General features: G+C 32.6%; 1 protein-coding gene and 1 long non-coding RNA gene across 11 annotated transcripts in view; both read right to left on the bottom strand.

The window, feature by feature from the left end:
* LOC105148554 (glucose dehydrogenase [FAD, quinone]) overlaps positions 1-13,637 on the bottom strand; it is a 151,801-nt gene that overhangs the window by 38,826 nt on the left and 99,338 nt on the right. For 7 of the 10 annotated variants that reach the window (XM_011060343.2, XM_087406772.1, XM_087406773.1 and 4 more), the window contains 3 exons: positions 7,205-7,365; positions 3,717-3,894; positions 3,436-3,640 (listed from right to left, as the gene is read on the bottom strand). In XM_011060343.2, coding sequence (XP_011058645.1) covers positions 3,436-3,640; positions 3,717-3,894; positions 7,205-7,365 — 544 coding nt within the window. Of the gene's footprint in view, positions 1-3,435; positions 3,657-3,716; positions 3,895-7,204; positions 7,366-13,637 lie in introns of those variants that run through there. The other 3 variants (XM_087406775.1, XM_087406776.1, XM_087406774.1) reach the window with 3 other exon arrangements.
* Positions 8,586-13,434, bottom strand: LOC147909461 (uncharacterized). Its single transcript, XR_015545281.1, has 2 exons — positions 12,763-13,434; positions 8,586-12,457 (listed from the first exon to the last, which is right to left on the bottom strand). It is a non-coding gene; the product is annotated as an uncharacterized LOC147909461 (long non-coding RNA).

Raw genomic sequence — 13,637 nt, 5'->3', positions numbered from 1 at the left:
ACAATAGTTTCAAGAAGAAATAGTTAATATGTATTCAATATTTAAGTTACTAAATATTTTCAAAAGAAATGTTTATACGTCAATAGATTTGTGCAATAAAATTATAAACTTATAAAATAACGTCGGATCATTTTATGTTTCATATATTTTTAATATTTTTGTATGAAAAAGGAAAATTATATAACGTGGTTCACATTGAGTATAAATTTTGCTAAGATGGTCCAAATTATACTTTTTATTTAAATCGTTACTGCATCTATGTGAATATATGATTATGACTCATATTTTTTTTTAAACGTTTAGAAATGTTTCTTCTTTCAAATGTGACCATTGATTTTCAATTTCGACCTTAGTAAAAAACTTAAAAAATTATCAAAGCTTACGGTGTCCAAATTGGGTATAGTTATCTTATATTTTAGATAATGTATTTCATTTAAGTATTCAGTTAAATATGATAGACTACTTTTATATTGACGAAATAGTAAGCGATCAGTATATATTTACACATTGAAATTTTTTCAAACTTACATTGAAGATGATCTAATAATAAGAGTCGAAACGTTGGAGCCTTCAATCAAGCTTAAGATTTTAGAAAAAAATTAAATATCTTTTTAATAAAAATTCTTATATACAGGATGGCATGAATATATGACCCCATTCGTCCCGAGCAAGTAGAGTGGACTAAACTGAATAGAAAAGTCATCTACCATTTTGCAATGCTCGCAATAATTAACGAGATATTAACGTTTAAAGATAGCCGAATACGCGCGTCCACCCAACCTACTGAAGGTACAGCCCACCGAGCTCACGGCACGCGGGCCGCGAGGAGTGGAGAGGCTCGCGACGATACCCACATTAATTAGGACACGAATAATATTCAGTTATTATTACTGGACATAGACTTGATTTCTCATACGAATTTGGGAGAACATATAATAAATATTTTAGATAAAGAAGACTTTTTACATAAAAGGTTGATGTCTGAAATGATTTTCATAAAGAAACAAATAAATGGCTTAAACATTGAAAATGACATGGAATCTTTAGACGTTGTATATTCTAATCTATTTACAAGGACTTCATGCTTCCCTCTTCTTATCATCTTTGTCAACGTATATATTGTTATATTATGTTTAGTTTTTGATTGCGTCGGTCACATGAGGACAAAAAATAGAATTGACATTTTCTCTGAGCAATTTATCTTTGCGTTTATCATGTAAGTTTAATATTTTATCAGTGATTATTTATTATATGTTTAATTTGGTTCAAATAATTTATCAGATAACGTGATAATTATAATAAAAATATGTTGAACATCATAATTTTCTTACGTCCATATCTCACAAGACACAGCGACATGTCGTATAATTTGGTTTTTTAATTTCAATTTTTAAGTGTACGACCAATAATTTTTAATTGTATTTTAATGATTGTTTTGCAATATTGAGAAGAATCCGCAGTAAAAAAGAAAAAAGATCGAAACGTCTATTACGTATTGACATATATTATATATTGACTGAATAAATTCATTACACGCGTACATCCAGTGTTCGGCTCTCACAGCCATTATCATTCTTTGATTTATTCTTTGGAGCCTATCAATTCTTTTATATATATATATATATATATATATATATATATATCATCCCTTATCTATTTCACAATCAATCTATTTCCTCTATAAAACTTACATCTTTCTAATACACTGTCAGAATGCATAGCTTCAAACACATTAATTTCTTCCATACACGTAAATTTCGAATAATAATAAGAAAAAAAAGAAAGGTTATTGGAATTCCATCATAAAGTCATATTATTACAAAATTTATGAGTAATAAGTATTGCGTTACATAAATCCTTCTTTAATTTCATACGACTTAAACCGTGTTTTACGCTTTTCTCGATATAAACCGAAAATCTTCACATGCGTTCCGACATAGCCGAGTCTTTACACCTTGTGTAAAACAGATCACCCTTCATAATTTTTTTTACATAGACCTTTCTTCATGCTTCTCTCTTCTGTGTGATATAGCATCTTCTACGACTCAGGCGTCGAAATAAATGTAAAATGTATATATGTATGTATGTACATATATAGTATATACATACATAATTCATATTGAATTATTTAATCATTAAAGATCCAGCTTCGACTATTATAGACCTTTAATTTCTATTTCTTATTGGTTCTCATGCGTACGGTCTAATAAGATTCTTATTATTTATAAATATCCATTAATAAAAAAAGACTATGTAAACAAACAAATTTTTATTGTATGTAAATAAACAAATTTTTATTTTTAACAAATCACCCATGGATAGTTACCTAACCCATAATGCACAAATAATTCAAAATTATCTTCAGGATATCTTTGGAAATCATGTTATAAGAACATATGGATCAGTACGATAGCCGGCACGGTCTTCGGATTTATCTCCGATGGAGTTTTTTTTATGCGAACGCTTAAAATATTTTATATATCAAACATCAATAAATAATATTAAAAATCTTCAAGAAAGAATAATCGCAGGTTATACAACTTTAGAGCAAAATGGTAATAACTACAATGCATAGTAATTTGTTGTAGGGCAATTGTAAGAGCAGAACTTTGTGTTGCAGGAGGCAAGCAATTTGAACATTTGTATATAAGTTAAAAATCAATAAAATTTGTTCATATAAATTATTAGAAATCATAGTTGTAGTGTTTGAGTTCTTGTATCATTAGGTTTAGAGGACGCTATTGTCGATATTCTCTTTTCCCTCCAAGTTAGTTGCGCCGTGCAGAGGGTGTTACGATGCCGAGTATGAGATCTTATGTTACGTCTTGTTCATGACTTCTTCTCTGTTAACGAGAATATATACAGATTTATGCATACAGTTGACTTGCGTTTGATTCTTTGTTCCTGTTCACCTTCCTTTCTCCACGAGAACATTGCAATAGTCTTTCATTATTAATAGATATTTATGATAGATATTATGTATTTATATGTCAGAATCAATAAAACATTTTCAATAGTGCATTGAATTCGGCTTGAACTCTTATTACACAATATTATAGAAAAAATTGTAGGGTGCTATTCAAAAAATTCAAAATGATCTTTTTTTTAAAAGCTTTTTAAAATTTTTTAACATGTGTTGTAACAAAACAAATGAATATTCATTTTTCAATCACTATTTTTAACTGTTGGACAGTATCTAAAAAATCATGTGGACTACACTGAACACCCCATATAAAAGATATAAGAATTAAATTTTCTTAAAATGAAAATATCATAAAACTTATAAGAAAAATCCTTATTTGTTTCATTAATCTTTGTTTATCAAAATATATACTATAATCATAACTCCTTCTTATACAATAATAATTGAATATAAGAAAGAGTTATGATTATAATATGTACTCTTTTGTTTTTAACTATAATTTCATAATTTACCTAAATGCTGCATCCACAACATCTCCAATGCGACATGTACCAACTGGATGATAAGATGTGAGTGTTAAATGTTTTATATAACATTTCCAATACTTCCTAGTGTCAAATACATGGTTCTCGCAACCGGGAAATGATCTTCTATTAAGAGATGCACCATGGACTCTCATAATAGTCGTGTTCAAAAGTTTCTTTACAAAATACAAACCTAAAATACTCATGCTCTATATATAAAATATTATTGTACAAATGTTTGATGTATAATCCTATACTATCTTAGTTACCTTCTATGAGAGTATCTATATCATCCTCATTTGATAAATATTTTGGATCAATCAGCGGTTTGTCAAAAGAATTGCTGCTCTGCAATCGTAATTCTCCACTACTTTTAGGATGTAATAAAACAGGTGCAATGGTTATTGTATTTTGATGTGAAAATGGAGCAAAATATTTGTCATAGACCTAAAAGAAAACATTTTGAAAATTAAAAGCTTTTCGAAAAATGCTTCAGAAAAATGCGTATATGTGATATATGTGTGAACTCTTTTTAACTTCAATTTACAATTATGTGTTTATTTTTATTTGACTATATAGGGGGAGTCTGAGAGACTTGATTATACGGGAGAGTTGAACCATTGCAAAATCTCGTTCGAATTTCGCTACAAGTGCGTGGTTGTCAAGAAGCAACGTGCGCGACATCAGCCGCTACGATGTCACGTGACAACATAGCGCTCCGCAATGCATTTCGGCTGTGAGTGAGACGAACATGTTTTAATATGCTCAGAATGAATAAAAATATTATTTGTTTATTTTATCGTGATATTTTTATGTATTAAGGTTTAAAAACATTATACGTTATTTACACCATATTATTGTAATTTAAGGTAATGTTGATGTTTTTGACCTATCATTTTTACTTTTCCTGCGTAACTGTATCAAAAAACTGTATCAAAGTAAAGAAGATACCGTGTAGGATATTTGAACTACTCGAAGTAACCAGATCAACTCTCCCAGTCACTGAATCAGTGGCTCACTGTCTCTTCTTTTATTCGTCAAGATTTTTGTTATTCTAATTTTAATTTCTTTTTTTTTTAGTTCTCAAGGACAAGATGCCATTTCGGTACAAACCAAAAGAGAATACCATCCGACAACATAAATTCAGTGAGTAGGCGCTGAAGAATGCGTTAGAAGATATTAGAAAAGGCATGTCTATAAGAAAAGTTGCAATCAAATACAATATAAACATATTATAATAGAACTACATTACACAAATATGTAAGAGACAGGAATAAATTGGAAAAGATAAAAACCAAGGGAAGTCAATAAAAAGGTTTTCTAATTTTTACATTACAAGAAGAAAAATTACTAATTAATTACTTAATAACTTGCAGTAAAATAAATATATAGTTTAATCAGAACAATCGCCATGAAATTCGCGTAAATATACACAAGTTAATTCGAAGGAGTTATCAAAAAGCTGGTTGTAAAACTTTGCAGGGAAAATTTCGTGACTTTCTTAAAAAAAAATCCTGAGATAAACTTGAGGGGAATCAGAAGCAACAAGTCTCTTTAGAGCTACCAGCTTTAATAGAAAAAATGTTGATGATTTTTTTGAGAATTTGAAACAGGTAAAAGAAAAGTTTCAATTCGAGCTTAAACTATAAATGTGACGAAACAGGAAGCATTACGATGCAAGATTGTCCTAAGGTGCTAGCCAATAAAATAAGCTTATCAGGTTGGACAAGTGACTCAGCTGATAGAGGTAACAGTTTGTTTTGCTGTAAATGCTATTGATGATGCCATACCACCATTTTTTATATTTCTTCGGATAAAATATAGCAAATATTTTGTGATTAACGGTCCTGAAAGATCAGACGGCGATATATATCCAAGTGGCTGGACAGTTAAGAGTTTCCTTAAATTCATAGAACATTTCGTAAAATATTCTCGTGCCTCTAAAAAAAATCCATCGCTCTTGATTTTGGACAATCATAAAAGTCATATGAGTGTGAAGAGATTAATTTTGCAAAAAAAAAATGGAATAGCACTGTTAACTATTCCACTTCATTGTAGTAACAAACTTCAACCATTGGATATTGCTGTCTATTTCTCATTCAAAACAAGATACAATACTGCCATGAGTAATTAGATAGTATCCAACCCAGGAAAAACAGTCACAATTTACAATATCTTTCTTTTTGTGAAAGACATGTCACAAGCTTTTAGTCAAGATAATATCATGAGTGGCTTTAGAAAGTCAGGAATATATCTACTTAATCCTGGAATATTCTGTGACAAAGATTTCTTGTGCTCTGCAGTTACAGATAGGGAAATGGCCATTGAGCAAGACTTATCTATTCCATCAGCCTTGCTATTAGCTTTGCTATATATTGTAGGAATAGTTACAGAAACTGTTGAAGCAAACAAGGATGCATTAGCATCATCTTGCTCAATCACTTCTACAGCAGAAAGGTATCTACTACATCAATCCCACTTTCATAGCAAACAGACAAAATGCGCCTAAACATTTCATCACACCAAAAATGATCATACTCCAAAGCTGAAAAAATCTACACGACGTGGTCGTCAGCCTGGAAAAATTAAAATATTAACAAAAACAAGAATGATCGCAATACTAAAACATAAGAAGAATAAAAAAAAAGAAGCCAAAGAAATCTCAGAAAATACAATAAATAAATCAAAGAAGCAAACGAAAAAATGAAAAATTCTTCAGTCAAGTGATAGTGAAACAGAGAGGAGGGAGGGGGAGGGGAGGGGAAGGAGGGAGAGAGGGGGAGAGAGAGAGAGAAGTTGAAGTTTAGTATAATGACAATGGGAAGGAGACCGAAAGCAGATATGCAAGATAGATGCAAGCTATTTAATCTTTATTATTATTTCTAGAAATTTCTTTTTAGTGTATCAATAATTTTCAAAATGATGTTAAAATGACTATTTTATTAATTTAAATGTTTGAGATTGAGAAGTTCTACTTTATTCTTTGTTGTGAAAACTATTATTAAGGAAAACTATGTGGAATATAGAGGTTTAGTTCAGTTTTAGTTTTTGTTGGTTTTGTTCACAAAGTTCAAAGCATTATATATGATTTTAATGTTTAAAATTTGTTCTTAATGTAAATTGAAGACAAAATATATTTTTTTTACTTTTTCCATAAATTTATTTGAATATGATCAAATCTCCCTAACCGGTAAGTCATGTCTCCCATCCCTTCGGGAGAGATGAACCAAATTTATTTTTTTCTTTTAATTAATATAACACTTATGTTTATAAATTTATTAGAATTCCATTAAAGTCTACAAATTATATCTATTATATATTATGAAGCTTTACTTTAACATGAATAAAAAATCTATACATCAATTACAATAAATTTTATATACCTTCAAATAAAACGTGATTCAACTCTTCGGACTCCCCCTATTTTCTATTATATAATATATTATATTCGGAAAGTGAGCGTAGCAAAGCAAACAGCGTATTGGCCTGCTATGCTAGAGATCTCGGAGTCGATTCCTGATACAATCAAAATATTTACATTTTTAGCCGCTCGTTTCTCCTCTCAAAAGAAAACGACAACCCACAGAGAATATTTTTGTCAACAAAACTTCGTTAACAAAATTTCGTCGTTTGGAATCGATGTTAAACACACTGTAAGTCCCGTGTAACTGTATACAATTAGTGCGCACCACAAGCAAATGAAAAAACTCACCACGCTCGACCACAAGCAATAAGACTAAGAATATACTTTCTATACCTCATCAGAAATCCCCATTGTTTTCTTGAGTATAAAACCATTATCTTTTGATATTCCTAAAGGTAACACCATTAATTGTAAATCTGGTACTGTGGACTTATTTGCATGTAAAGAACTATGAAAAGTTCCTAATACTTCTATTCCAGATAATGTCCATGGTCCTAATTAAATATAAATTAATCGCTATAATGATACTTATTAATAATAATATGCAAGATGTTTTATTTAAAATGTGTAATGGATCGAATAATTCAAAAAATATGAAAGATAAGAAAAAATGTTTTAAATGAAAGTTGTACGGTCTGAAAGGATGTAAATATAGATTAAATTAAAACAAAAGTAATAACAATAGGCTCAAAGATTAAATTTAGTGATGTGTAAATGCCAGTATGGGCCAACACAGAATATTGGTGTGCAATCAATTCTTTATTAATCAAAAGTGTTAAACGTTCGATCCTCGCTTCAGATTCTCTTCAGTACATAAAATAGTGATAAAACAATAGTTAGCCGCAGGATCATAGGCTAAATTAATTTTCGAAAAAAATTCATGAGGTCATCTGGAAGTATCTGGAGGTATCACTCTTTTATTATAAATGAATTGTGGTTTTTTAACATAATATGATTCTTCTGATTATTTTGTATATAAAAAGTATTAATGTGAAGCTATCAAAAATCAATAGTTTAAAAAATATTTTATACTCAATATTGGCAAAATAAAACATTAAAATATCTCGTAAACTATTAATTTTCTGATAATCGTATCTTAATAGTTTTATAAACAGAATAATAAGATGAATCAATTGGTGGATAATTATATAAAATAAGAAAACCTCCCTCCGATGACTTTGACATATATTGTTTAAGTTATGATTCTCTGACCTTCGACAGATTTTAGCTGCTCGTCATTCGATAAGTTACTCGTTATTTGACAGATTTTAACCACTCGTTATTCGTTAAAAAATTATTAATAAAAAATTTAAGAAATAACATCATATTTCTGCTATACGTATACAATGTTAACTAATATCCTACATCTCCCCCTGCTTAGGAACATGCAGAATGTTTCATAAATGCATGTCAATACTTTAGGAGACAAATCTATACACTAAAATAAATAAAAATGTCACATGAACGTATGTCCATATGTATATATCTTAGTTTTCAAGTTATGAATTATTAAAGAAAATATTCGAAGTATTCGCCTCATGCGTCAATCACAAACTTCTATATATATATTACTAGACTGCTAACTCGTTTGGAAAAGTGACCCTTAATTTTGATATTACATTATACACGTCGAGAACTGCTCCGTGTGACCACGTGACGTACATGCGTACACATCAGCATAAATACATTTGACAGGTCAATCGTATTAAAACTATTTATATTTTATTGTAGTCATCAGAAGGGCCAAAAAAAGTTGGAGAAAATATTTGCATTAAATTATTTGTAAACAATAAATTAAATTTTGCGCAATAACTGCGTGGACTCTTAATGGACTCTAATTTTTTAATTCCTCTACAATTTTATTAGAAACTGTAATCAGAATGGGATCACATCTTTTATACACATTTACAAGGAGCATTTCACTCTCGAGTTATAGTCTTATTAGCGAATTGATATGTTTAAGAAACGAAACATAAAGTCAAAGCGAATCAATAAGCGCAAATAGCAAAAATAGCGCGAGAAAGTCAGTAGAAATCAGTGAAAATAAGGAGCGAGTCAAACCGAGTTAGCGAGAGTCAAACAACGTTTGTTTGACTGGAGAGTGAAATGCCCCTCGCACGTCTACTAATATTCAATCTTTTATACATCTACTAATTAGCTACTAATATTCAATTGTCTATTTTTTTTCTTAAACTTCCGAAAAAAATTAATTTTTCAAAGACTATTTCTCACATGACTAAGATTACGTTTGGCATGTGTATGTACAGCTGATGCAGAATGTCGTAGGACAAAGTCATACTGCATTTCTTCGGGTTAATTCGTGACACATGCGCAGAACTACAATTCGAAGTCCATTTCACATAAGGATCCATTTGTCCTAAGGAGTTAGCAGTCTAGTAATATATATTGGGTCATCTAAAAAGTATCCGCGGTACTTTGTCACTAGATATATAACCATCAACACACATCTAGTGACAAAAAACCGCGGATACTTTTTAGATGACCCAATATATATATATATATATATATATATATACACTCGATGAAATTATTTATAATCGGAGAAGCCACGGAGCAAGTGGAGCGAGGATTAGAAACTATATACATATATATATATATATATATGTTTGAGATCGGTAATTCGAAAGAAAAGCAAGATTCGTCGTTTTTTGTTCTTTTTAAAACAATTCGTTACACGCAAACAAGTTGTCGTTACCGCCAATGGACAATCGAAAGTTCTATAGTAGAACAATTCAATTCGCGCACGCGAGCGCCGCGCTCCGACGAATACGTCACGCGCTGTCACCAATCCCACGTACGGATTTTCTGTCGCGCATGACTGTTACGTTGAACGTCGTTAGAAAAGAATCCAAAGCGCCAATCAATTTTGTACACCTAATGCCACGTAATAATTACGATTGTGGCAAAATTTTATTGGATTTTTCCCAAGAAGAAAGCCCAGGCCGAAAGCAATAAATGCTTCGATCTCGCCGGCCTCCTTCTTAGAGTCCTTAGTTCTTAGAGTCCTTAGTTCTTAGAGTCTAAAAGTTCTTAGAGTTCTTAGAGTCATAGTATCGCTACTATATCGCTTTGTAAAAACCGCCGTGCTAATCGCTTAGTGAAAACCGCTATAAAACGAATCTTTTTGAGAAGTGCCGAGAAAATCGCCGAGATTTTCCATCACCGCGATTCCAAATACCATTTGGAAAAGGTGACCGCATTTAATATTCTGTTAATCTAATACTCAATTAATTATATTTTCTGAATTTGTAACTGTGCATATTAAAGAAAATTCTCTTGTTAAATTACAAAGAAACGGAGTTCTCTTTACTGTCGCTTATCATATCAACCTTGTGCCGTTTTCTTACTTGAATCTTTCCGCGCGGTGCACTCCCGCACAATATATATATATAGTTTTGTTAGGAATCGAGGTTCTATGCTCCTCGCTCCATTTGCTTCGTAGTTTCTCCGATTATAAATAATTTCATCGAGTCTGGATGTGACAGGTTGTATAAGTATATGTATATGTATACATATATATATATATATATATGTATACATATATATATATATATATATATATATATACAATATATCGCTCGAATGTTTGCACGATGATTGACGACTCTTTCGGGACTCTGTCAGAAGCGCGTCATAATAATACTGCAACAGGCAACGACGTCGCTCTTGCGGATTATCAACAAGGATTATTATTACAGAGTCACTTTGAAAGAGGCCAGAAAAGGTGTAAAGAATAAAAATAAGAGAACAAATTATTTTCATTTAATAATTTTTATTTTCAAACGACAAAACTTGTTAGCAACGACGCGGGGCGCGAATCCTCGCGGTTTTCTAGTGATCTTTATTCGATCGCGAGGGTGGTTTCAAGGTGTTCGGCGAGGGTAACCTCGTCACCTCTCTAGGCACGCGGGGGCAAGAGGAGTCAGAGTTGCGGGCGGAAGTAGAAAGATCATGTCAACGATCGGGCGCTACTGTCTGATTAAGGGCCCTGAAACTACAGAATCGAAGTTCCCGTGGTGGTGGTAAGCTTTAAGCTTCAGCCGCCTAAGCTGCTGCCTCCAGCCGCTCCGCCTTCCATCTGCGTGCACAGAACCTCGTGAAAATGAGGGGAGAAACAACGCGAGAAAAGAAAACAAAAAATAATAAACTAGGGGTAGGTATGGGAACGAAATAAAAAGAAATAAAAGGAATGCGAAGCGCACGCTATAAAGCGCGTCACAATTCCATGCGATGAAACCGACACAGAACGCTTTGCTTCAAGCGCGTTGTACCACAGAGAGGAGCGCAAAACGCACGTGAACATTAAGTGACACAAGGTTGAACGAGAAGTTTGACTCGGAGCAGGCCCTGTACAGAGCGTCTAATCTGGAGAAGGAAAGACGTGAAACGCTCAGTATTAAACGCCAAACAGCTTGGGTTTTATTGGAATGTTACGTACCCATTCGCGAACTAAACTAATAGATGGTTACACTGTAGGTTATGATAACTTTCAAGAGCGTTTCTATAATTAATACGAGAAACGATTGCTACTAGAATATGATTTATTTATTTCATATAGTTAATGAAGAACAATGTTGATGATATCGAAATTTTACTACAATGTCGTTGCATTTATCAATACAATCATTCATTTGGGTTATTTTGTTACAATCAATTAATGAACTAATATTACATGACTCGAGTATGAACAAGAACAAGTAGCCTCAGGGGCTACTTTAACTTGTTCAATCGGAGAGTGATGAATTTTATAAGTATTGCAGTCGATCGATGGACTTCTACAATTTCTCTAACAATCCAACTGCCCTCTTTCGATTTTAATGAACTTCTAGTGTTATTCTCCAGACAAAAATAAATGACACGTATTTTTTTCATATATACTTATACACGCTTTAAACTTAGGAATAAAATATCCCGTGAAAAAAAATTGACTTTTCTCTTTCGAAGCGAATATCGTCGAAACTGTAAAGAGATAGAAAAAATTTTCTGAATGAATGGCATTAAGACTATTTCAAAAAGACTACTTTAGATTACTTTAAAATTATAATAAAAAATTTTTTCTTTATAAATAAATAATTTTTATTACAACTAAATAATTTAAAATAATTTTTTTTATTATAGTTCTAAAGTACTTTTGAAGATATTTAATTTTCATTCAGAAAATGTCTTTTACAATTTCTGTGATATTCGTTTAAAAAGAGAAAACCAATCTTTTTCTAATGGGTGTTTCATCCCTTAAGTAGTAATATAAGGGGAATTCTGGACCACGGATACAACCGCCTGGCTGCCACTAGGTGGCGCTGGCGTCGCGGTCGCGAAAGGAATTTATTGGAGTGGAGGATAGGATAAGACAGCACATAGAGAAGAAAAGTAAACATGTAAAAATGCTGCGTAGAGAAAAGAAGTAAAAATGCTAAATACTTCCCTGATACCACCATCCTCCGCTATCTCCTCCGCAGCCGTCACTTTCACTACCTAATCGTCCTCATCCTGATCCACCTCCCATCCACGCAATCTCTTCAATCCAAATGGCAATCTCTGCCGCCTCTGCCTCCTCCTCAGCCTCTGCTGCCACCGCGCGCCGCAAAGTATATTATACAAAAATGTAATAATTCCTTCTCATCAGTTAAATCGAAAAAGTTGAGCATGAACTCGATCAATTCGTCACTCATACAAAATGTGAAATTAATAATCGGGAGGCTTTCGTCGAGTTCATGCTCGACTTTTTCCTCTTTTTCGATGGGAGCATCCTTATCGAAAGAGACATTCTCCTCCTCAATTTCTCCGGCCTCCGAGGGGAATATCCTCTTCCCCCTTCTTATCATTTTTTTTTCAAATTTATAGAGCTCTCTGAATTTCATTTTATCACACACCGTTTTAAATACAACTGATGAATTCGCGCGAAAACAAGACAATTTCTTCTTCTTCTTCTCCTTTAATTGGTCTTGCAGCCGAATTGACTAAACTTAACCAGTGAGTCTTCGAAATATGAACTAAGGTAAATTGAATGCAAGACCTCGAACTACCTCGAACTGGGCGAATAGAGTTCTAAAAAAAGAATAGAGTTCTAATTCAAACGAAAATAGCGAGGCGCCCCTCCCCCCCCCCCAAACACTGGACGCCTGCGGGTACGACGCTTCCGCGCCGAGACGAAAGAAGGGACTTCAGATAATGTAATGCAATGGCATTGTCGAAGTCGGCAACGACAACTTTTCAAAAATATATTTGAGGTGATGCAACACCCGAAACGAGAGGAAAACGTCCGATCCCGCTCGAATAGTCTCATGAGAGACTAAAGATGTGGACAAGACTGACGTGGACAAGCTGAAAAGCATTTTTCGCTGTGAGACTACCCAGGATTTATCTATGGCAATCGGTGTATAAAAGAAAGAAAATTAAAAGTATTACCGCGAGAAGATCGACATAATAAGTTCTAAGGCAGTTGTCTTTATTGTGCATCCTGCTATCAAATGTTACCATTATATGTATTGAGATATTGAGCAGCGCCGTCGTAGCCGTGCGTTCTATCTCATATACTTGTCATATACTTACCATCTTTCTCTCGATACATTATTTCTCTCGTCCGTTGCGACTCATGTGCATGCTTACGATCTTTTCTCTCATTGCAGCTTCCTATATAATTCCTTTTATTTATTCTCATACGCAAAATATATACATATATATTTTTTATTTCTATTGTATTCTATTTTATACTTCGATTATATTCTAATAATACTTTTAAAGCGAG

Source organism: Acromyrmex echinatior, chromosome 6 (assembly GCF_024713525.1).
Source record: "Acromyrmex echinatior isolate Ae372 chromosome 6, ASM2471352v2, whole genome shotgun sequence".
Classification (NCBI taxonomy): Eukaryota; Metazoa; Arthropoda; class Insecta; order Hymenoptera; family Formicidae; genus Acromyrmex; species Acromyrmex echinatior.
This window is presented reverse-complemented; position numbering and strand designations above follow the sequence as displayed.